The sequence below is a fragment of the Alexandromys fortis genome, unplaced genomic scaffold (assembly GCF_014885135.2).
Source record: "Alexandromys fortis isolate MF-2015 unplaced genomic scaffold, M_Fortis_MF-2015_v1.1 scaffold_22, whole genome shotgun sequence".
Lineage (NCBI taxonomy): Eukaryota > Metazoa > Chordata > Mammalia > Rodentia > Cricetidae > Alexandromys > Alexandromys fortis.
This window is the reverse complement of record NW_026067900.1, coordinates 12993977-13018703: the sequence shown is the minus strand read 5'-3', so window position 1 is coordinate 13018703 and position 24727 is coordinate 12993977. Positions and strand designations below refer to the sequence as shown.

The window sequence follows — 24727 nt, the reverse complement described above, 5'->3', positions numbered from 1 at the left end:
CAGTCCTTCTTTACTGGCAGAGACAGAGATACCGAGAAGTTACCCAGTTGGGGTCGAACGCCTAGGGATGTTGTTGTGGGGCTTTGAATGAGGTAACCATGGAAAGGGATTAGGGGTTAGAAACAAAATTTCAGAACTGGGTTTGTAGTGACAGGAGAGGGCCCAGATGGATAGGACATTGAAAGAACCAACACTGAAGGGCTTTGCGAAAATAACGACACACAAATCCATGCTCCTTAGACCACGAGGACGTCTCTGTTAGACATGTGAATTGTGTGCAGACAGTCTGTCATTAACTTGCAATGGTTTCAGAGACGTAGGGGTGGTTCAGTAAACAGGGCGGCAGAAATGCTTCACAATATTTGGGTCCTTGGTTACACTCACATTTTATTTTTCATGTTCCTTCTTGAACTTCTGTCTCCAAACTTTTAAAGATTTTTCTCTTTTGGATTTTGAACAACAGTCTGACCTTTTCCCTGGAGAAATAGACCAGCTGGGCAGCCAGAATTTGTAGGCTTCTGGCTGTGGGTTAGCTGAGAGAAATGTCTTTTTTTATTCAATTGGAGTGAACTCTGAGTGGGGATGAAAACATCTTTTATCTTTATTTATTTTTTTAATCAACCAAGTAATAGTTGTATTCATTGAAGTTTCCCAGACAGTAAAACTACTTGATAATTTTGCAAGCTTGACTTTGACCCAAGTACAATAAAGGTTAGGCTGCTAAGAGTAGACATTCTTACCCAGTTCGGGCTCACAAGATTCCCAGAAGAGTTTATAAGAAAGTGATTTGCCATGGTCATGGACTCATAGGAGTGACTCCTTTCTCTTTAGATTATTTGCAACATATTTGCTATTGTCCACAATGTATTTGTCATGTCCATTTTTATTGTTATTTTATAGACACTGTTATTTACTCTTATCTACCCACAGACTGGCTATTTTAAAATGGTTATTTCTATATTTAAAAATATCATTACATGCTTATTTTCATTCTTTCTTGAGTAAAAAATAATTAAATTTTCTTATTGCCTATTTAGACCTAAACACATAAGAAACTTAACATAGACAGTAACTAGTGTTATCTTCATAGAATATAACATGCCTAGAAATAGTAATGAGGTAGTGATCTTGGTCTAACCTAAGACAATGGAAAAGTTGAATTGATTGGTCCCTTCCTCTGATTATGCAAATGGGTTGAGAGGGGAAATGGTGCCAGAGATGACTCAGAAGTCTTGGGTCGAGGTGACATTTTGACTAGTTGTTTCATAAAGAACAGGAGATGGTGTTTAAAGAGCTCTAGGTTGAACCTTCTGAGATTAAGGAAACTTTTGACCATTTGTTCAGAAAGGCCAGTGAGCAATAGGCCTCTATATAAATTCATTACTCTCTTCCCATGTGAAGGAAAGGCTGTAAAAACAGATCAGTGCTGTTTCAATCTAATTTCCTACTTCCCCCTCTTGCTACAGAAATGAAAGAGTGTATATACTTTATCTCCACACACAGGTGACTTGGAAGCACCATCTAACTTAGTTATTTCTGAGAGGACTCACCGTTCCTTTAGAGTGAGCTGGACACCTCCTTCTGACAGTGTGGACAGATACAAGGTGGAATATTACCCTGTTTCTGGAGGGAAACGCCAGGAGGTGAGTAGATGACTCTTAAGCCCTCCTTCCTCATGCTGAGATTGGGTGCTTCTCATTAGAGCTCAGAGGAAAACGTTGGGTGAGAAACAATAGATGAATGGAGAATGGTCCTCTCTGCTCCTCTCAAGGTTCTCTTTGAACTTCATGAAAGGGAAATAGCTTTTTAAAAAAATGTTCCCAATGCTCAGCATATCAATATGATTTCTTCAAACAAGTTAATTGATTCATAAGTTCGAATTAGATGCAGAAAGTTGACAAGTGAATCTTATTAAGGATGAGAATTTATTAGTTTTACAAATACGGCAATGAAAGCTGGGAAAAATTATGTTATCACCTCCTGAGTAAATTGGGAGCATGGGGACCTTGGGAGAGGCCTAAAGGGGAAGGGAGAGGCAGGGAGGGGAGCAGAGAAAAATGTAGAGCTCAACAAAAATCAATAAAAATGTCAAAAAATAAATTATGTTATCACACCTAAGATCTTTCTGCAATCTAGTAATTTCTCAAAATAAAGGACAAAGCCTCGTGAGATACCTTCTAAACTTACTTCAGACAGGTGCTTGGAGGTCTGGCTTGAAGAATGGAATTGACTGTTCTTCCATTTATTCTCCCCTCCAGTTTTATGTGAGTCGACTGGAAACCAGCACAGTGCTGAAAGACCTGAAGCCTGAGACTGAATATGTGGTGAACGTGTACTCTGTGGTTGAGGATGAATACAGCGAGCCTCTGAAGGGCACAGAGAAAACCCGTAAGTCCCATGGGGAGCAGCAACAAGGATATAACCTCATTGTTTCTTTTCCAAGACAAAGAAAGAGGTCATGGCACATGGGAAATTTTTGCCAGCCTTTGACAAACTCACTGTGTTCCAGTCATTGATGTCAACTCACATCTTAAGTATGTTCTTCCTTCCTTCCTTCCTTCCTTCCTTCCTTCCTTCCTTCCTTCCTTCCTTCCTTCCTTCCTTCCTTCCTTTCTTTCTTTCCTTTCTTTCTCTCCTCTCTCTGTCTCCTCCTCCTCCTCCTCCTCCTCCTCCTCTTCTTCTTCTTCTTCTTCTTCTTCTTCTTCTTCATCATCTTCTTCTTCGTTAAAGAAGAATGAAGTGAAATAATAGGTTAGTAACTTCTGTCTGAAGTTCTATGACGAAAAAATAAAAATAGCTTAGTGATGTTCCAGAAAAAGGGATTAAAGTCTCAGAAAGCTTATCTATTTTGGCTTTCATATGGTTCCATTGGAATGCCATTTGTAATCTGAACTTTGAGCGTTTTCCTCTTTTTAATAGTTGAAATGTGTATCCTGGAGAATAAAGTGCAATCTACACTGACATTGGGTCTTTATGGGTGAAGGGAGCTATAGTAAATCATCAATTTCTCAAGCAACACACTTTCTGTTAACATATATGTTATCAACAAAATAGGAAACATTTATTTGAAGGGATTCCACTGATGTCCACTTTTGTGTTTTCATAGTGCCAGTTCCTGTAGTTAGCCTGAATATTTATGACATTGGCCCCACCACCATGCATGTGCAATGGCAGCCTGTGGGAGGAGCTACTGGCTATACGGTGTCACACCAACCAGTTAGAACCCCTGAAGCAGCAAAACCCAAAGAGGTGAGAGATACCTGTTTCTTAATCACTCTGCTCTTCTCAGACTTTATAGGTTGACAGTTCTATTATACTGCCAATACTTATGAATCAATTTATGACTTGATACCCCAACCAAAATAGAAATGAGTTTTGTGACCTGTAACCCATTAAAAAAAACATTGGTATGAAAGAAAAAAATAATCCAGTTCTTTTGAATGTAAAAGCTATGTTCTAACCTAGTGGTTACTAACAGGCCTCTGCTGCATCTCCCAGAAATTGGAAGCCCTGACTCACATGTTTTATTTTCCCCTGGCATGCTCTTGTGCAGATGCGTGTGGGTCCAACAGTGAACGATGTACAGCTGACTGGCCTCCTTCCTAACACTGAATATGAGGTCACGGTTCAAGCTGTCCTGCATGACCTCACTAGTGAACCTGCCAAAGCTCGGGAAGTCACATGTAAGATGTTACTGGCTTTTTTCTTTTCTTATTGCTGTTAAAGTTAACATTTGTTGGAATATTTCCACATGATGTTAGTGATAGTTTGATAATTAATGCATAATTGTAGTTATTATTTTTGTTAATATATGAAGTAGTAGGTGTAATTTCATTATTCCATATATTTATACCATGCACTTTCCTTATATTTGTCCTTCACTGCTCTGTCCCTTTCCACTCTCCTTCTTTATTCCTCCAAGTAGAACCTTTTCTGAGACTGTATTCTGTCATATCTGGCCATGTCAGGACTGATCAACCAATCAATCTGCCTATCTTTTTGTTTTTTTGTTTTGTTTTGTTTTTCAAGACGGTTTCTCTGTGTGGCTTTGGTGTCTGTCCTGGAACAGGCTCCTGCAGGCGAGACTGGCCTTGAACCCACACAGATTCTCCTGCCTCGGCCTCCTAAGTGCTGGAATTAAAGGCAGGCACCATTACCGCCCAGCTATCCTTTTTTATGTTTAATGAACCTTATTTTGAGGCATAGCCTATCAGCAGCAGAGTTTTAGAGTTGCTCTAGGCAATGTGTTAATCAAGGTATAGACATGAAATAGCACTGAATGGTTTAATCTATGAAGTACAGCATGTAAGACACATGTGACCAGGACTATTCTGTGGCTACAGTTTGGAGAAGGATATTTAAGTTAAGTTCAGGCATTTTGAGTTCTTGTTGAAGTGGAAACTGGCACCTATGAATGCTCATTTCAAGTATGTCAATTAATCAGTCCACTCCATCCTACAATTGAACATGCACTATGGCCCGGTCATCAGGCTTAGAGTTGGGGACATACCACTGAGTGATAGAAAGCTGTGTGTAGAAGGCCTTTTCTTGATCTGCAGTGATTCTCTGTGCTGTTCGGTGTCTTGGGCTGATGAGGGTTGTTCCCTTGAGGGTTTAGTGAGTTCCCTTTATGAGAAGTGTACTTTGATTTTGCTTGGAGAAGTAAAAATTTCTGAGATATGTTTGTCTTAAATATAGTGCTCCTTAGCCTACCTTCTAAGGAAACTGAAGAAGGAACTTGATGGAAAGAAAGATATTGAGGAAACATAAGCATCATGTGGCAGAGAAAAGAAAGAGCCTGACAGGATAAATTTATTGACGGCGTATAAAAATTCATCATTTTTATGTGTTAGATACTAACCAGGGCTGGTGGTTTTGTGGATGTGGGTAGTGATACAAGAGAGGGTGGGATTTAGTTCAGATTGGAAACACATGTTAGAAAACCCAAGACCAGCAGTGAGATGGCAGATAAATAGTACCAGGGATTTGCGAATGGTTCTAGACTACAGCAATCGGGGAAGAAGATGGGAGAAAGTCGCCAATGCAGAAAACCAAAAGCAATGGAAATATAGAGGAGACAGAAGATGGTGGCAGAAATAGGGATTCAAGATGAGAGACCCACAGAGCTGAAACAAAAGACAAAAAGAAATGGTCCAGTGGGCAGCTAGAAGGAGGTAGATATATATATATAACAAGAGAAAAATAAATAAATAAATAAAAAACCAAGGGTGGTAGTGTGCAGCTTTAATTCCACCACTCAGGAAGCAGAATCAGGCAGATCCTGTGCATTCAAAGACTAGCCTGGTTTACAATATGAGCTTCAGCTAGCCAAGGCTGTATAAAAAGACCCTGTGCAAAAAATCAACGATGTTTTCTTTTGTTCATTATCTTCTTTTTTTTTTTTTAAAGGTAATCATTTGTTTGATTTGGCAAAATTTTGTTATTTATATTTTCTTCCAACGATTTAGGCAACTATTCTTACAAGCTTAGTGGTTACCTAACATTGGTCCATTTTTATTTCTCATAACTATTTTATATAGTAACCCCTATAATATTCTTTTATTAATTCTTGGAGAATTTCATGCAGTGTGTCTTGCTCATATTCCCCCAGTGTCTCCTAGATTCACCTTCCTTCCCTAACCACCTAACTTTGTGTTCTGTTTTCCTTTTAAAACCTATTGTGTCCAGTTTGTGCTGCCCATATGCCCTTGGCATATAGGTAGCCAACGAAGCACAGGTCCACTCACTTAAAGAAAATTGACACACTCATTCTCCCAGAAGGTATCAATTGCCAATGGCATCTCAGCAGGGGTGGGACTTAATGCCCACCTCCAATCTCCTTTCTTGATTAAGTCTGGCTCAAGTTTGCACAGGTCTTGTGCATGCTGTCACAATTTCTGTGAATTCATATGTACATTTTTTCCTGTTGAGTTTGGAGAATACTGTTACCTTGTAGTCATCTACCACATCTAGCTTTTAAAAGCTTTCTGTTCCCCTTTCTCAAATGATTTCTGAGGAGAGGTTGTAATGTAGATGTATTGTTTAGGGCTAAACCTTCCCAATATCTTATTCTTTACACCTTGACCAGTTGTGGATTTCTGTTTTTAATCACCATCTGTTTCCCTGGTGATGACATTAATTTATGGATACAGTGATAAGTCATCGGGCGTTGATTTAATATTTTATTTATTTATCAGAGTAATAGTAGTATGTTCTCATCTATGGCTTATGACCTGCCCAATCACAGGTTGTTGGCTTTGATAATGGTGGTGATGAGTGTGTATTTCATCTTTTGGAGCAAGACAAATCAAATCAGAAAGTAGTTGGTTACTCCCATGGCTTTCATGCCATTAGTGGATCAGTGAGCCTATCTTGCCAGCCTGGTCATTACTGTAGCCTTCAGCATTCACAGCTGTGTAAGAATGATGGTTATGGTAGTGTATAGAACCCTTTCTACCACTATGAAAGTTAATCAATAGGGATTCAGTTCATAGGTTATGATCAGCTGGACTTATCCCATGTTCTATGACTCAGGTATTTGGTGTCTTTGGGAATAGGGTCTTATTGTCAAGTTATAAAAAGTAATCAAGAGAGGATCTGTAACATCCTTAAGGGAGCATGCCTTGATTGATTAATATTTTAGTATTATCTTATTTAAATATCTGAAGGCACATCATTTATGGTGAATTTATGATTCAACATGGCTGAGCAGCAAGCAGTTAATGTAAACAAGAAGCAACTCTGTCTGGTAAAAAAAATGGTATTTCTATTTTTTCATTAAAAATCAAGCTTGGCATGGTGGTGCATGCCTTTAATCCCAGAAATGGAGAGGCAGAGGCAGTTGGATCCCTGAGTTTGAGGCCAGCCTAGTTGAAAGAGTGAGTTCTGGGGCAGTCAGGATTACACAAAGATACCCTGTCTCTAAACAAAACAAAACAAACCCAAAACCAAAATAAGACAAAACAACAATAACAACAAACCAGTAGCTACACATCTTTAAGTTTTCTCCAAGCAACTTCCCGAAGGCTACAGATGCTGAAGACTGTTGTGGAGGCTCCACATCTGGTTCTAATGTCTTGTGCTTCTTCAGTACCCTTACCCAGACCTCAAGATGTGAAACTCAGAGATGTGACTCATAGCACCATGAATGTCATCTGGGAACCTGTGCTTGGGAAAGTTCGTAAATACATTGTTAGATACAAAACTCCAGAAGAGGAGTTCAAGGAGGTAGGTTGGAGATAAGACGATATATGGAAATAGTTGTTTTCCTGCAAGGCTTAACAACATAACTTTGTCAAGGGTAGACAGATGATAGTGTGTTTTGAACACTTGCCACTTTGTTAATGAAAGGCGGAACATTTGTGAGGTCAAGATATTTTTTTTGAAAATCAGTAAGATATTGGACTGTGTTAGATTTAGTTTGGAAGTGTTCTGCTGTGTGGTGTTCATCTCAAAAACATCATCCCTCAGTAGATAAAGAGTTATAGAATCCATGCGGCATTTCCTTCCTGTCTAGTTTCCTTATATGGTGCTCTCTAGTCTATGAAAGACTAAAAATGCCCAATGGTGAGAAGATGCAGTTGAGGGAAGGGAGTGTGTTAGATAGTAAGATGGCACAGGTGGGCAGTTCAGTGAGAAAGACTGTGAGAGTGAGGTGCCTTTTGGGATGATACTTTTGAGGTGATGTTGGGGTGCATAACTTTTTATACTGCCATGTGGGAGCAAAAAGGGGTGGCTTCCTAGGAAGATGGGTTTAAAAATTGGGTCTGCTTGAGGGCTTTTAATGCCAGAATTCTAGAGGTATTTTTGAAACCAAACCTTCATGCCTTTGTATATCTTTGTCATTTATGTATTGCACAAATTTTAATTTATATGTCTGTACACATTTATTTTATTTTGGGTTTTCATTTCAAATGAATTTAACGGACAGTGGGCCTCACAAAGTTCTTGCACACAACAAATGAGATGTGTATAAGAGAGCATTGCTGAAAGCAATAAACAATGATATTAAAAGATGCAGATAAAAATGGCTTGGTTACTTGAAGCCATAGGCATTCATTGCTTTCTTGAAAATCAGACCATTATGACTCCAGTCCATATGATTTCTGGAAGCATTTAAGTTGTGCCTATGTTTTGGATTCTTAAGCAAATTGAAAATTCACCTTTTTTTGGAGTCACGACTCTTCTGTTCTTGTGCTGAGAGCTCTAATGAGCATCAGAGAGGCCACAGCAAATCCTTGAAGGAGCGGTCCCACTGTTTTCTTCTTGTTACAGGTGGAAATGGATAGATCAAGGGCCAGCACTACCCTCAAAGACCTCTCCTCTCAAACCCCATACACAGTGAGCGTTTCTGCCGTGTATGATGAGGGCGAATCTCCCCCAGCGACGGCTTATGAGACAACCCGTGAGTTGTGCCCTGTTTTATGGACACACGGGGAATATTTAACGTGCTTGCAAATCTACTTACTGGGACATTCCATTTCTAATGCTCTTTGTCCAGCCTTTGATGCTAGGGTTTGTAGATTACTTTCTCTGATTTTCTTCTGAAGTAAGACACTACCAAACAGTAAATATCAGCCTCTTCACCTTCAGCAGTTCACAATTTAGTTGTCAAGATCAAAGATTAATGGAGAGTTTCAGGGTCATGGCAAGATCAGGTGAGCAGGATTCAGGATAAGCAGTCAGATCCCAGAAGAGGAGAGGAGGACTTAGTGGCAGCATGGTATAGAAACACAGGTTAACCGGCAGGAAACCCCCCGCCTTCCTTGCTCCATTCTGCTCTAACTTCCACAGATGCCAGTTTTTCTCTGCTGTGGTATTTCTGTAGTGTTTAACTTAGTTATTATGCTTCCTCTTCTTTTTTTTTATTTTACATTTTTTGTTCATTTTGCAATACCAACCAGTTCCCCTTCCCTCCCATCCTCCCACTCCCCTCTGCTCCCTCCTCTCCCCATCCCATTTTCTGAGAGGGTAAGGTCTCCCATGGGAAGAAAACAAAGCCTGACACATCAAGTTAAGGCAGGACCAAGGCTGAGCAAGGTATCCCAACTTAGTGAATAGGCCCCCAAATGCCAGTTCATGCCCCAGGATAAATCCTGGTCCCACTGCCAGGGGCCCCACAAACAGACCAATCCACACAACTGTCACCCACATTCAGAGGGCCTAGCTCTGCCCCATGCAGGTTCCCCAGCTGTCAGTCCTGAGCCCATGAGCTCCCACTAGTTCAGGTCAGCTGTCTCTGTGAGTTTCCCCATCACGATCTAGATGCCCCTTGCTCAGTTCTGTTTTTCCTTTCATAGTTACTGGGTTCCCCCGTTTTTTTCCCAACGAGACAGAGAATTTTATTTTGTATCTCTAGCTCCTGTTATTGAATTGCTTAACCCAGTGCTAAGCATATGATGTTCTAATCAAGTGTTCTACTTATAATAACTTAATCACAATATTGATTAAAATGAAAGCTGAGAGCCAGTAGTATTCTAAACAAGCAATAAGAGCTTCATGTGTAATTTAGAAATCTCCAGCGTCTGCTTTAAAGAAGATAAGGTGACACATAACATTAATAAATGATTTTATTCAAACCACAAAATGATAAACCGTATCATTTCAATTCTTCAGCACAACTATAATAAAGTATTTCACTATTTTTAGGGAAGTTCTTATATTTTGCCTTCACAACACCTCTTAGTTAGGACTAGCCACATTAATTTCTCATTAGCTAAATCTGCCTAGTAGCTCCGGCAGGAAGCACAAGTCTAGAGAATCTAAATAGCTTTCCGTGCTTCATCAGTAATCTACTGGTGGGACCAGCACTAAAGTCTGGAACTTTTTGCAGAGGCCAGGGTTCAGAATCTTTGCCTCTGATACGGTAAGAGGGCTGGCAATGATCCCGAACCCAAGCTCAGCTGCTTAGTTGATGCCAGTTTGTCTATACTGGATAGACATTCCGGAATTCAGGCATGCACCTTGTTCTCTCTTTTTAAACTTTGCATCTTGTAATGATGTGACATTCTGCAGTCACTTTGTTGTCCTGTTGTCAGTTCTTATGTGGTAAAATCGTAGGGAGAGATGACAATGACAGAGCCGAACTGACCCCTCTGTGTAAACAACGGATAAGAAGTGAGGAAAGTCAGGAAACAGATAATTCAGTAACGACATTTATACTTTCAATGCACGTTATCAAATGCTAAGATTTTAAATTGAGGTAGCTCTAAAGGGCGACTTTAACAGTTGAGTTGTTTTGAGTCATAGTGTGGAGGTGGTATCTGCTGTACTGTTTCTAAGATGAGATATCTCTTAATCTCAACCCTTGAAACTCTAACGGACTGGGTGAGGTCCACGAGCTGTTCAATTCCGTGTCCAATTGCAAGCCACAGTTTGTGCTTTGTATATTTTTGCTACAACAGATTCTCAAAGTACTGGAGACACAAAAACTTTAGGAACCACTGTAATAGAAGAGTATTATGAAACAGTACTTTAAATAGGTCATCATTAAAGTAAACTTGTATATTTTACATATTTTAGTAACCTATGCATTATAACCATACATTGCTCATCCTATGTTTTTCAAATGAGCTAAGCTGGTAAAATAATTTCATTATAATGCTATGTGTTTTGTCAGTTTTTACCATATCGTTCAAAATAAATCATTTTAATTATATTAAGTTGAGTTTGTTGTCCCATTGAGACACGAACTCTTGCTTTTTCTTTTCTATGATAGGGCGTGTTCCAGCACCAACAAACCTCCAGTTTACCGAAGTGACACCAGAGAGTTTCAGGGGTACTTGGGACCATGGAGCTTCAGATGTGTCTCTGTACAGAATTACCTGGGCACCTGTTGACAGTCCAGATAAGATGGAGGTAACCTCAGCTCGCTGTCTCTCCCTTTGGTCTCACTCTTTCTCCATTTGCTTCTAGGGAAGCATGGCCGAAATATTTTTTACTTCTATGTATCAGTTACTTTTGCTGTTATGATAAAACACCACAGGCAAGGTAACTTATGGAAGGAGGAGTTGACTGGGCTTAACCTCCCAGAGGGTTAAAAATCTTTTAGGGTGAGGAGACATGGCTGCTGGTAGACATGGCAGTCAGAACGGGAAGCTGAGGGATCACTGAGGACCGAGTATTCAAATATCTGAGCCTATGGGGGACATTTCTCATCCAAATGCACTACATTCTGTTCCAGATAAGCATCATTTCTGACTAGTGGATTTGGGCTCGTGTCCTAGAACAGTAGAGAGGAACACACCTAAAGATGTCAGCCCAGTGTCATTGGGTGTGCATGGTATGAACGGATTATTAATTTAGTGTGCATATGATCTTTCCTCTTCGCCTAAGACCATCTTAAATGGAGATGAAAATACCTTGGTGTTTGAAAATCTGAACCCCAACTCTCTGTATGAAGTTTCCATTACTGCCATCTACCCCGATGAGTCTGAAAGCGAGGACCTGAGTGGCACCGAGCGCACACGTAGGTGTTTAACTTCCAGATACGACCTTGATAGTTTGAAGTTAAATGTTAAGAAACAAAGCTGTAGCTGTATTACTAACGTTTTTCCAAATTCTGTTCTCTTTTAGTGCGTTTGATACCTTTAACAACACAAGGTAAGACACTGACCTATCAGGTTGTCTGAATGAACAAGGTGTAAATTAACAAATAGGGCCATAAAATGCGTTGTGAACAAACCTTCTGCATTTTAATTGTAAGGTGTTGCTTTCCTCGAAACCAACCTTTCTGGAGACACTTTCTGTTGCTTGTGGAAGGATGTGTGAGTCGGCTTGGGCTTCCATAACAAAATGCTGGACTGGATGGCATAAGCAGGAAATATTCATATACCTATAACTCTAGAGAACAGAAGCCAGATTTGTGCTGCACGCCTGTAATCCCAGTTGCTTGGGAGGCTGAGAAGGAGGATCATGACTTCGGTGCCAATCTGGCCAATTTAGTGAGACCCTGACTCACAATAAAAAAGAATCAGGGTTGGGCAAGATGACTGTAGGTTAAGGTGCTTGCCATCAAGCCTGGCAGTCTTAGTTCAAGCTCCAGTATTGTCTGAGTCGAAGGAGAGAATTGACTTCTCCAGATTGTCCTTTGCCCACCACATGTAAGATGTGGTGGGCATGTGCTCTGCTCCAAACAAATGAAAACCAACAGAATAACAAAATGTCAGTACTAGAACACTTGTCTAGCATCTGTAGGACCTGACCTTCAATCTCTAGCCGTACTCAAAATAGTCTGGAGAATAGGAAGTCCTAGAGCAAGACAAGATGGCAGCCACTTCCTGGGAGTAGGGTCTGTATTCACCTTCTCATTGTGCTGTTACATGGAAGAGAGAAAATGAGCTCCCTCTCTCATGCCTTTTTTTATAAAGACGAATCCCTCTTGAGTAATCCACTTTCATGACATCATCTTCAAATGCTCCATTTGCAAATTCTTCCATATTGAGTGTTAGGGTTTTTCTATGCAAGAGGGAAAAGTTTCGGGGAGACTAACACATTCAGTCCATATCAAATAGCTGTTTAAAATCCAGTGACCATATTATTGGTTTAAATTTAAATCTAAACCCAGTACTACATAATTCCCTTGATTTCTTTGGAAACTACAAGTTATTTTTTTTTATTTATTTTTGGTTTCACAAAAGAAGGGATTATTATATGCGTTTAATATGTTTTCAACAATCTTATTTCAGCTCCAAAAAGTGGTCCCCGGAACCTTCAGGTGTACAACGCCACATCTAACAGTCTGACTGTTAAGTGGGATCCTGCTAGTGGCCGTGTTCAGAAATACAGGATCACGCATCAGCCTTCCACAGGAGAAGGCAATGAACAAACGGTAATTCATTCTGTAAAAATTTACATGGGAAACATTCTGCCTGCTGCTCTTCAGCTATTTCCCCTGAGTATTTACAATATTAACCTTGTTAGGGAATGTGGGATTTCCTGTGCTGGGTAGAACCATTTGAACCCAGCTGACCCTCCTTCTGGAGTGCATGACGGAGGATGATACAGGATGCGCTGGTGAGACCTGAGAGTTGTTGTTCCTAGGAAGTACACATTAGTCCTGTGCTCAAGTAGCATGACGATGTCCAGAGGGTCTCTGAGTCTATGTAGATCTTCAATGTTTCTGATTGTAACAGGACTATTATTTCTAGATCTAGAAGTCCACTGACCCAATTTAAATATTTATCAAATGGGCCCACCACCCAGCTCCCAAATAAATACACAGAGACTTTCTATTACTTATAAATGCTTGGCCTTAGTCTGGCTTTTTCCTAGCTAGTTTTTCTTAAGTTATCCCACCTACCTTATGCCTCTGGGCTTTCACCTTCTCATTTCTATATATCCTTTCCTCCCTCTTTATTCCGTGTCTGGCAATGCGACTGCCCCCTTCTTCTTTTCTCCTCTTCTTTCTCTTCTTTTCTACTTATTCTCTTTGTCTACCAGCCCTGCCTGTTTCTCTCTCCTGCCAAGCTATTGGCCATTCAGCTCTTTATTTGACCAATCAGGTGTTTTAGGCAGACAAAAGGACACCAGAGTTAAACGAATGCAACATATCTTTGCATTATGAAACAAATGTTCCACAGCATAAAAGAAGGCAGCACATCTTTACTATTCCACAACAGAGGTCCATGCGAAAGGTGATACCACTGGGAGCTCAGCTGTCATCTTCACTATCCCAGACCTTATTTAATAGTCTTTGTCTGTTTCTCTTGTTTAATTTAGCTGCTTGTCTGGATTTCACCAGCTTTGCCTTTCATGAGGTCACCTCACAATTTTTATATAGGTTCTATTGTCTGGCTTATTTCAAATGTCTTTTTGTGGTTAGCTCTAGAACTCTGCTGACTTTGGGGGGGGCAAGGGTTATATTATTTCCTTATATAACCTCATAGAGAGACAAGTTTTGAATTTCTAAGCAGTAAATGTGTTATGCGCAAGCAAATGGATCATACCTTTCACCAGTTTAGAAGGTTAGTAGAGTTGAAGTTGGCAGTGGATAAGTATATATAGTAAAGGGCACGGCTCTTACCTGGCGAATGAACTTAGCTGGACCACCTGTGCTCCAGTCCCATTTGAATACCAGTCTATAAAGTAATCAAAATAATCAAATAACTAATCACCAATTCTGGGCTTATTTTGGAAAGATGGAGGGAGATATATAAGTAGACACCCATTTCCTTCCTGATAAGATTAGCTCTCCTAAACAAGTTCTTTCAACCTGCTACATGTCCGAGTTTTATAAACACGGCTTCTGCCTGTCCTGATCTCTTTCTCCCACATCCCCTGATTACAGAGAGTTTGCAGTGTGCCTCTGTAGCTCAGTTTCTTTATATTGAAGATGGTTACAGTGATCCACAGAGTTTCCCCCCTGTCCCGGAACTCCGACTGTTGGAGTGAATGGGTGCTAAGTTGGAAACATCTGTTAGTGCTAATACATCCAGCAATTTTCATGAGGACTCACTGTGGGCAGCGTGCCATTTCCGTGCCATTTTCATGTGATTTTAATTACTGTGGCATAAACATCTGAATTCAGTAGACTGTTAACAAATCGTACAAATTTTCTTTCAACAAGATAGCAAGACAGCCTTGAGCAATGAATTAAAAACTTCAGACTCCATAATTGGAGGAAATTGAGACGCTTCATACCTCATGGCTTGTATCATGGAGATCACTGGGAACCCCTGCCTGAGTGTGGCTTGGCGAGCGGTCTGGTCACATCATTTACACAGCTAACACTGTTAGAATTTTTGGGGGAAACACCAAGAGCTTCAGATCCTTTGCCGAACCATTTTAATATGTTTCTAAAGCAAATAAAAAACATCTGTAAAATAGCAGGAAAAATACCAAAGGGTGAGGAGCCTCTAAAATTGTGCAGTTCTTTGGTATCTTAAAGACCCTTTGTAACTCATTTATGATTAATGCCTTGTTTTTGGGAAGAGTTCTGTGAAATGTGTTTTGGATGAAATTTTGCAATGCTGGGGCTGCTAGCAAGTTGAAATATCTTTTCGAGGTCTCCAACTTAAAGCTCTAAATTCTTTTCATGACCCAAGACACATACTCTACATTTAAAATTATGCCATGATATATATTTTAAGCCTTCATTGTGGGACGTGGTTCCAGAACTTGGCAAGGGTCTTGAATAGTTCCCCCAGAGAAAGAGCTGTATTTAATAAACCAGAGGGTTGGAAAGCGTAAGGCTGATGCTTACCAAGAAGTGTTTTCCTCAAGACTACAGTAGGAGGACGGCAGAACAGTGTGGTCCTGCAGAAACTGAAGCCTGACACTCCCTACACCATCACTGTGTCCTCCCTATATCCTGATGGTGAAGGCGGCCGGATGACTGGAAGGGGCAAGACAAGTAAGTGAGAACCTGCAGCTTCTTAATCATCACCATGGAATGAAATCACGTCTTCTGCAAACACTGAGGAAATGGAATATCTTACTGATGTTTTAAAACTTTATTTTAAAAAAATTAAGAACATTTTTAATTGAAATAGAACTGTATCACTTCCTATTCCCTTTCTTCCTTCTAGGCCTTTCTGGCTACCTTACCTCAAACTGTGCCCAAGACCCTCCCTACTATCAAGACTGCCTGCTCTCTCTCTCTCCCTCCCTCCCTCCCTCTGAGTCAGATTCTGTCTACATAAATTTGATTGTCCTGGAACTCACTGTGTAGTTCAGGCTGGCTTTGAACTTATAGAGATCCGTCTACCTCTGCCTTCTAAGTGCTGGGATTAAAGGCCTGTACCATCACGTCCGTCAATAGCCTATTTTTCTTTGATTATATTTGTTGCACACACATGCATATGTGTGCGTGTGCACAAATGTATGTAAATACAGCCAGCTAAATCCATTTTGTTGTTTGTATGTATATGGTTTCAAGGCTGGCAACCCTGCATTGAACAACCAATTAGGGGCCTCATCCCCGGGAGAGGCTAATTTTCCTTTTCCCAGAAGTCAACTGTTGCTTGTAGTTGTTTGTCTAGGGGTGGGACCCCACGACACTTTTCCCATTCCATGTCAACATGCCCATTGATATTGCTATTGATCTGATCTTGTTTATGCAGCCATTTTTAGGAGAGGCTATTTCACTGCAGCCTTCCTGGTCCTCTGACTCTTACAGTCTCTCTGCACCCTCCTCTAGAATGTTCCCTGAATCATAGATGAATCTTTTAAGATAGTACTTGTTGTTTTTAATATCCCTGTTTGTAATTATGTCTTGATTTGTATCAACAAAAGATGTTATTATATAACAGGATTAAAAAAAATTCAGGGAACCAAAATGCCTGGCAGATAGATATATACCATATACCACAGAAGTGTGTATCTTTTATATCTTTAATTATTATTCTAACAAATATCTGTGGGGTGTCTGCTATATTCTAGGTGGGCTAAAGATATTGTTTGACCTGTGTTTCAGATATATTTGCTAGTTAGAGCACCACTACAGCGTATATCTTGTGTATTTCAGAACCTCTGAATACTGTGAGGAACTTGAGAGTGTATGACCCTTCTACCAGCACTTTGAATGTTCGCTGGGACCATGCAGAGGGCAATCCTCGCCAGTACAAGCTCTTCTATGCCCCAACAGCAGGTGGTCCAGAGGAACAGGTAATTAGTATTTTTTGAGATAGCGTCTCTCTGTGTAGCCCTGGTTGTCATGGACCTTGCTATGTAGAGCAAGTTGTCCCTGAACTCACTCTTAAGTGGAAAATGTTAGTCTGTTTAAACTTTAGGTGACTGGTTTTAAAGGACACGGAAAGATTTAACTTGTTTAAAGGTGAAGAATTTATACTAATGCAAAGGACTTGATAGAGGGCATATATTTGGTGCTTTGGAGCCTGGGGAGTAAGAAGACCGTGGGTTGGGGGTGCTGGTTGGAGTGGGAGATATAGAGAGACACTGTATTAAGAGAAGTCTTCATAACCTCTAGCAATCGCCTTGAGGTGGCATTTTCAGCTGGTATTTTAATTTTAGTACTAGCTCCTTTACCATTTTCAAACTCAATGCTCTGTGTTTTATTAAAATCTTTAGGTACCAATCCCTGGGAATACCAACTATGCCATTCTTAGGAACCTGCAGCCAGATACTCCATACACTGTCACAGTGGTTCCTGTCTATACAGAAGGTGATGGAGGACGCACGTCGGACACTGGAAGGACGTGTGAGTAAGAAGCATGAGAGTTAACTTTTCATTGTAGATCTTGCTGTTCGCTGTAAAGGTCTCATTGGCCATGGAAGAAAATTATAAAAAATTTAGAATGAGATTAAAAATATTAAAATGACCTACAGTCCACATTTCAGACACCAACTATTAACCTCTTGGATAAAGTAACCTTTAAATAACGTTACTTTGAAATTGCAATTTCAGAATCTACAAATGTATGTTATATTCATCCTTGTATGATCTCAGTTAGTCTCTTTCTCTGACAAAAACATATGGGGCTGAGCTTTGCACCTTGTCAGTTTGAATGAAGCTTGGTTTTGTCACTGGATTTTATAGCATAGGTTGTTGAAACCTGTTCGCTTTATTACTTGGTTGTGCATTTTTTCCTGGCTTGCTGCTGTGGAGCTTTTAGTATTAACAATATGTATGCTTTCATTCATGAATAATGTAGACAAATTAGCTTAAATGCTTTGTTGTGCTCTCCGGGTACTGCTGAACTTTTTTGCACACTTATAAATATCTTTCTGACTTTTCAAACACACTTGCGGCTGGTTGAAGGGGAGAACAAGCACGGATAGCTTCCTCTGGGGAAACATTAGGGATATAGAGAGAGGATGCTGTTGGTTAAGGGAGAGTTTGGGGTTGGTATGCAGATTCAATTCTCTAGATTTTATTGGTGGAAGTTAATTGAGAACTGACTTGTCTCTTTGTCTTTTTAAAAAACAAATCACAGAAGATGTTCCATAGCTAGTGTTGAATAAGGCAGGAACCAACAAAAGGATGAAGGACTGAAAGCAGCTACTGAATCTGAAGGGCTCCACACCCTTCTGTTGGTTAGAAGGCAGGCTGTATAAAATCTCTCCTCTGGCCCCATTACTTTACTGGAAACTCATCTACTTCTGTTTCCTCTTCCTAGTCCTATGTCCTTTCATGGCCAGCCCAATTCTGTTGCTCATATTCACTTATTTTTATTGAAAACAGCATGGGCTCCACGTTGGCAAAGGCTAATTTTGTCTTTGGAGAGTTTTTAATGTGCTTTCGTGTGTAGATAGCAGTACAAAGTGGGTAGGATTTTATCCCATTAGAGAGTGTAACTTGTGGAAGAGTGATGAAAAGCGTGACATGTGTAAACAGACATGAGAAGCAGGCATTGGCTTTCCTTTCCTCAGTGGTGAGAGGCCTGGCAAGAAATATCCAAGTGTATAACCCTACGCCCAACAGCCTTGATGTCCGCTGGGACCCTGCTCCAGGACCAGTACAGCAGTACCGCATTGTATACTCCCCTGTTGCTGGCACAAGACCCTCGGATTCCGTAAGTAATTTCGTCATCTTAGAGCTCAGCAAAGAGCCTTGTAGATTCTGCTGGGGCTTCCGCCATAGCAGATGGTTAGGAACAATCAGCCAATTGTTGGTGTTGCTGCCTTTCATGAAGATTATACTTCCTGATTATTATAGCTGCATGTTTGAGTCATGTTTAGGAGCCTTTAAGAAGATAACCCACCAATATGCTAATATGTAATACTTAAATGATTGTGTTTGATGAGTTAAGACATGTTGATTATAAGTTTGCTTTGAAAAGAACTTGGAGGGGGGAACATGAATTAGTTGAGTTAGTGATAATAATAAGAGATGCAGCCGATTTCTAGACGTTTCAATAATAAATACATTGGGAAAGTTCACATGCCTTAGCTATGAATATATGTTAAGTATGCCTTTATTGGTTATTACAAATTACAGTGTCTCTTCAGTATTTTATTCAAGGGCTGGCCAGACTGTTTAATTTTTTTTTCAAGACAGGGTTTCTCTGTAGCTTTGGAGCCTGTCCTGGAACTAGATCTTGTAGACCAGGCTGGTCTAGAACTCTCAGAGGTCTGCTTGCCTCTGCCTCCTGAGTACAGGGATTAAAAGTGTTCACCACCAGCACCCAGTCAGACTGTTTAATTTTTGAGACCAGATGAAATCAGGCATGGTCTGGAATGGTATGGTCATAGACTTGCAGTCATTTTCCTGATGCCATTCTAGTTCTGTTTGTGAGTAGGCCAATAATATTCAAACCATAAATTACTTATGTGAATAATAATAACAGCACAACACGGAGGGGGAAATAAATTTATGGACTAACAAGTCTTTGCAAAAGCAAGAAATGATGGGAAAGATAAGAGAATGATAAGCGATGGGTGTATTCTGCAGTAGTGTTGGTTTTAATGCCCCCGGTATATGATATGACATACTCATACAACATTGCCCTTATCTGAAATTTTTGTCTTACCACTAAACCTCTCTGGCACTGGCATGGGATCCCTTCTCTCTTGTGTACGTGATACTCAGGATCTCCTCTGAGAAAACGTGCATCCTAGATATCCCACTTACAAGTATTTATGAGAAATGCAAATGGACGATAAGAAGCAAATCCGAGCATTTCTGAGAATAACTTGTATCTAATAATGTGCTAGAGGCAGATCTTGCTGAGAAGCACACTTGGCTCCTAACGTGCCCGGGCTCGGCCTTTTACAATAAATACTATTATGCTGACTAACTGAAGACCTGGCAAGCATTTGGGTGGCTGTCAGACAGAGTTTGGCGCCTTTTCTCCCCTTCAGATTGTGGTGCCAGGGAATACCCGCACGGTACATCTGGAGAGGCTGATTCCTGACACACCCTATTCCGTGGACATCGTGGCTCTCTACTCAGACGGAGAGGGGAATCCCAGCCCCAGCCAGGGCCGAACACGTGAGGCAAAAATCCCATTTTCCACTTTATCTCTTGTCTTTGAGTGAGGAGTGGCTGGTGGGTGCTGAGTGAGGGATGCTGAGGACTCTCTGAAGGGGAGGGTAGCCTCTGCATGTGCCTCTGCCTGGCATTTCCCACACTCACATTTTGGGCTCAGGCTATGTGTGCAAAACTATCTATTGTGATAAATTAATTTAATTTCATCGTTAAAAAAAGAAAAATCTGGACTCTAGATGAAAGAGGGCTTTCCTCACCCCCTTCCTTTTTTTATTGCACTGGGTTTTTCTTGCCAAACAGGTGCTTTGTAAATGTGAAGTCTAAGCCTCTCTATTTCATTAAATGGAGGTAGTTACAGTGGCTAAAAGGAAACCCCTCTTTTGCAGTCTGCATATTTAGGCACAAAGCTAGCTCTGTTTTGTTGAAGTTCAGCACATAATTGTAGCTGTGAAATGTAGCATGTTATGCTGTGTAATGTCACATTAAAACCACAGAAGAATGTAAACCTTATCATAGGGAAGTGAGCATCATGAATGGTGAAGTTCTAGCAAGATCTTTCTGTAAGCTGACCTGGGAAATGCTGTCAGGCAAGCAGCAAACCCAACCATATTTTGTTTAGTTCCACGAAGTGGTCCAAGGAATCTACGGGTCTTTGGAGAGACGACCAACAGCCTCTCCGTAGCCTGGGACCATGCTGATGGGCCAGTTCAGCAATACAGGATCATCTATTCTCCTACCGTTGGTGATCCAATCGATGAATATGTAAGTATATCAACACCAAAGTTCCGGGCTCAGCCTCCTTTAGTCATGTAATGACTTGGGGATCACTTCTATTATAAGGGCTAACTGAAAAACCGTCTCATTTTATATGTCTAACTGCCTACTTACATTGAAAGGTCTACTGTAACATGCTACATATTAATCTGTAACATCCAAATTAATGATCAGATCATAGGATTATTTGAACCTTACCCTTCAAGTCCAATTTCCCTGCATGATCTCCCCTTAGCATCTCACCTTCAGTCTCCATTTTCTCTAAAATCAGATTTTTTTCCTGTGCTTTTTTTTTTTTTTTTTTTTTTTTGCTTTGGAATGTACACCATTTCTTGTTAGTTTTTTCTAAGCTAACTTTCTCCTTTTCTTCCCCCACCCCTTCTAACCTTGATTCTCTACTAAGACTTGAACTCAGGACTCTGGGCATGAGGAACAATCTCTGTACCAGTGGCTTTAACCAAGTCTCTCCACACACTTTGCACTGCCGTATTGTCTCCCTAGACACAGGCTCCAGCTCTTCCCTTTTCCTTCGTGTGGTACTGGGGAATCAACCAGGATCTTGAGTGTGTTAGCCAAGCACTCCACCCCAGAGCCACCATACTTTGCCCCTCTTGGAGTTTCATTATAGCTGGAAACCACGCACACTGACTTTTAATTGATTCGTTTCTGTGATAAACTCCTAGATTCCCTCAAACGGTGACTGTAAAGTAGTTAGATTTGTGGTTTCCAGCCCCGTCCCTATGTGCATCCTTTTAGAATTGTTCTTCTTCCGTGCACTTACTTCGTGTGAAGAAATATTTTATCTCTTGATTTAGACACGGCAATCTTTAATTGAAGTCCTGTTTTATTAATAAGAAATAAGTAATTGTCAATTAGAGTTTTTAAGAATCAAAATGAGGTCAATGATTTTACTACTCGTGTTTAGTGTTTTTTCTTCCTTGCTGGGAAAAAATGTTCCTAAGCTTTCTGAAAACATTGAAAATCTTTTAGCACTTCCCTGTTTGAAGTTCCGGGATTTCAGGCTGGGAGACTTAGCCACGGTGTTTGTACAAGACTAGAAGCAAGGTCGAGAGATGACTGGTTCATTCATCTTTGAGGAGAGAGTCTAATACATTTTCCACTTCCTCCTTTTCAAACTCAACCTTAATTAGTACCAGCTAAACTAATATTCTTGAGGGTGGAAAACTGTCCATTTTGCTGATGAGTGGACGCCTGGTCCATAGCATTAACTGACACTTGTCCTCTTCCTGAAAAATGTGATGCACTATGACGAAAGATGAAGCAGACAAAGTCAGATGCAGCAGGCTCAGTGATGCCCTCTGGGATGGTGTGTGCATTGTTGTCTTTAGTGTCCCTACTCTCCTCCAGCGATGCTCAGTCACATGACTCTTAGTGGCTGGTCTGGGATTTGAGCCCAGATCTGTCAGGCCTTAAGCTATTCTCCCAAGCTGTGTAGAGGCAGGCTGGATAATTTGCCTTTCTCTGAACATTTTGAAACAAAAAGAAAGCATAAAGAATCCATTTTTCTTATGAGACTATAAAAACAGCATTGGCCGTTTGATCTAGGTGTCTTCTTCTTGGAAATAAATATATAATTGAGCTTTCTTACAGACCACAGTCCCAGGCAGAAGAAACAATGTATTACTGCAGCCCCTGCAACCTGACACTCCGTATAAAATTACTGTCATTGCTGTTTATGAGGATGGGGATGGTGGCCATCTAATCGGAAATGGAAGGACTGGTCAGTGTTGTCTTATAATTTTTTTTTTTTTGCTCTTTAACATGCTCATGCCTTTAATGTCAGTCACTATAACCATTTAAAACAGAAATTTCTGTCTTCGCCAGAATATCTCATATGCTACATTAATAACACATATCACAGTCTATATTAAACACTGAATTTTGTTAAAATGATGACACAAGGTTTCTTAACCATTTAAAGGTATAATAAGAAGAGGAAAAGGGTGGTAAGGATCTGTTTATTCCTTTGCTTGAGATCATTTTATTTTTCTTTATACTATACCCTGAGTAACGCATGATGTCAGGTGAAGCTGTAGTTGTAACTGAATATAGTATCAGCCAGACACCCTTTGTTATGATTGAATCTTGATACACAAATAAAGGAGCAGAATGATTATAAATCAGCTGCCTAAAAATGTATCTTAAAATTACTGCTTCAGATAATCTAGAGAGAACAACCAGTGTTCTGGCCCACTCCTTGATCTATATTGGTGGCAATTTCGTGTGGCTTAAAGATTCTCTAAATTGTTTTTATTATTTGAACCTGAAAATCTTTTCAAAATGTGCTTACCTGGGAGCCTTTTCCAGAGGAGCCAATGCACTTGGCCTGAGATGTAGCCTGTGGTTCTTCTGATGTGCAGCAGCCAAGGCTGAGAACCACTGGTTCCCACAAGGCAGGCTGGACTCCAGTTCCATAAACACTGACATCGTGTTTTCTTGCTTCATTCAGAAAATCTACTTAGCTAGCATGGTTTATATTTCTTTATCCACTCACTTGTTCAAAGTCTGTGTGGGTTTAAGTGTTCTTGAGAACATCAGAGAACTTGTGACAAGCAGCACCGAGACACTTCTAACAGAAAAGCCTCCTGGAGTTGATTCAACTCTGTGCCTACAGCCTGGAAATCTGCGCTATTTACTGATGTTCTAGTGACTAGATCTTTTTAGCTGAGCAATCCACTTTCCCACTTTCTCATATTTAAAATCTATTTTGTTAACTTTCTGGGGAAAATGGAGTATTTCAGAATTTTGTGCTTACCAAAATGTTAAATAAACTTTGACTTCTCTAGAAAGGGCCAAAGGCATGTCTAGTTTTCCCCATGGAAATACAGTTTTCATGTTGTAATTTCTTTAATGTTATGGGTAATAATTCAATGGATCTGTAGAATACCACGTTAACAGCACTGATTTCCAAGTTACACATTTTGGGAAAGATTGTAGGTTTAGGGCAAAACCTCTGAGACTGAGACTCTAGGTTATGCGGAGGACAGGGAGGGGTGGGAAAGAATGTTGTTTTACTCATTTTTGCTGGTCTTTCGTGAAAATCATATTCCATTTATGTAAGGAGGTACCTGCCATTTAGTCTCTAATGTACCTTCAAGTTCTATTACTGTGCAGTACACTCATTGTAAAGAAGATTATGAGATCTCTCCAATTGCCTACAATTTTGAGCCTTCTTCCATACCACGTCTGGCCTTGCTACTGAGGTCTTCTGAAAATTATCCATTTCGAGTCCATTTGAACACTAAGCTTTCTTTGGAAACTGACAGTGGCTTTGTAATTGTTTTCTGGGTAAAGAAATGATAGGCTATTGGAAATTAAACTATTGTCACAGAAGCGTCCTAACAAGGCAGTGACGTTTGCCAATGTTTGTTTGCAGTGGGATTGCTTCCTCCGCAGAACATACACATCTCTGATGAATGGTACACCAGGTTCAGAGTGTCCTGGGACCCTTCACCCTCACCAGTTCTTGGATATAAAATTGTGTACAAACCAGTTGGTAAGGAGGCTCATTTATCATCACAGGAGGATGTTGGAAAGTTATTTGCATATGATTGTACCTGACTGCATTTCCCACTGCTGGGTTCTTTTGTAAAAACGAGACCTTTTGCCCTGGAGGTACTATTTCTGGAAACAGTCTAAGTTATCGCCATTACGCTGGGTGTGCATGAGGCAACTTTTACAATTGAAAATCTTGCTCTGTGACCAGTCTCTAGTGGGTGGCCCCATACTGCAGAGCATTTTGTCAGTAATATACAAAATTGGACTCAGTGGGCTACTAAACCGAAAGAATACATAACCGGAGAGAGTGGGGTGGCAGAGGTAGATCTGGGAGGAGTTGGGGGGAAGAGTGGAAATGAGAGTGTGACCAAATCCTACTGGGTGAAATTCTCAAAGAATCAATAAAAAATATTATGTCTAAAAGGGAAAAATTTTATTTGGTACACGAAGTTGAGCAGATTAAAGATGCTTATATTCAAACACCACTCATGTTGTTATGATCATGAAATAATGATTGAACCCACATAAACGTCTATGTTTTCCCCA

At 40.4% G+C, this 24727-nt stretch overlaps 1 protein-coding gene across 3 annotated transcripts in view; it reads left to right on the top strand.

The window, feature by feature from the left end:
* Window positions 1-24727, top strand: part of Col12a1 (collagen type XII alpha 1 chain) — a 107610-nt gene that overhangs the window by 42013 nt on the left and 40870 nt on the right. For all 3 annotated transcript variants that reach the window (XM_050126312.1, XM_050126328.1, XM_050126319.1), the window contains 18 exons: window positions 1504-1643; window positions 2259-2388; window positions 3107-3249; window positions 3554-3683; window positions 7091-7227; window positions 8275-8404; window positions 10718-10857; window positions 11335-11467; window positions 11575-11601; window positions 12687-12829; window positions 15223-15352; window positions 16466-16605; window positions 17029-17158; window positions 18331-18473; window positions 19762-19891; window positions 20508-20650; window positions 22274-22403; window positions 24060-24179. In XM_050126312.1, coding sequence (XP_049982269.1) covers window positions 1504-1643; window positions 2259-2388; window positions 3107-3249; window positions 3554-3683; window positions 7091-7227; window positions 8275-8404; window positions 10718-10857; window positions 11335-11467; window positions 11575-11601; window positions 12687-12829; window positions 15223-15352; window positions 16466-16605; window positions 17029-17158; window positions 18331-18473; window positions 19762-19891; window positions 20508-20650; window positions 22274-22403; window positions 24060-24179 — 2319 coding nt within the window. The remainder of the gene's footprint in view (window positions 1-1503; window positions 1644-2258; window positions 2389-3106; window positions 3250-3553; window positions 3684-7090; window positions 7228-8274; window positions 8405-10717; window positions 10858-11334; window positions 11468-11574; window positions 11602-12686; window positions 12830-15222; window positions 15353-16465; window positions 16606-17028; window positions 17159-18330; window positions 18474-19761; window positions 19892-20507; window positions 20651-22273; window positions 22404-24059; window positions 24180-24727) is intronic.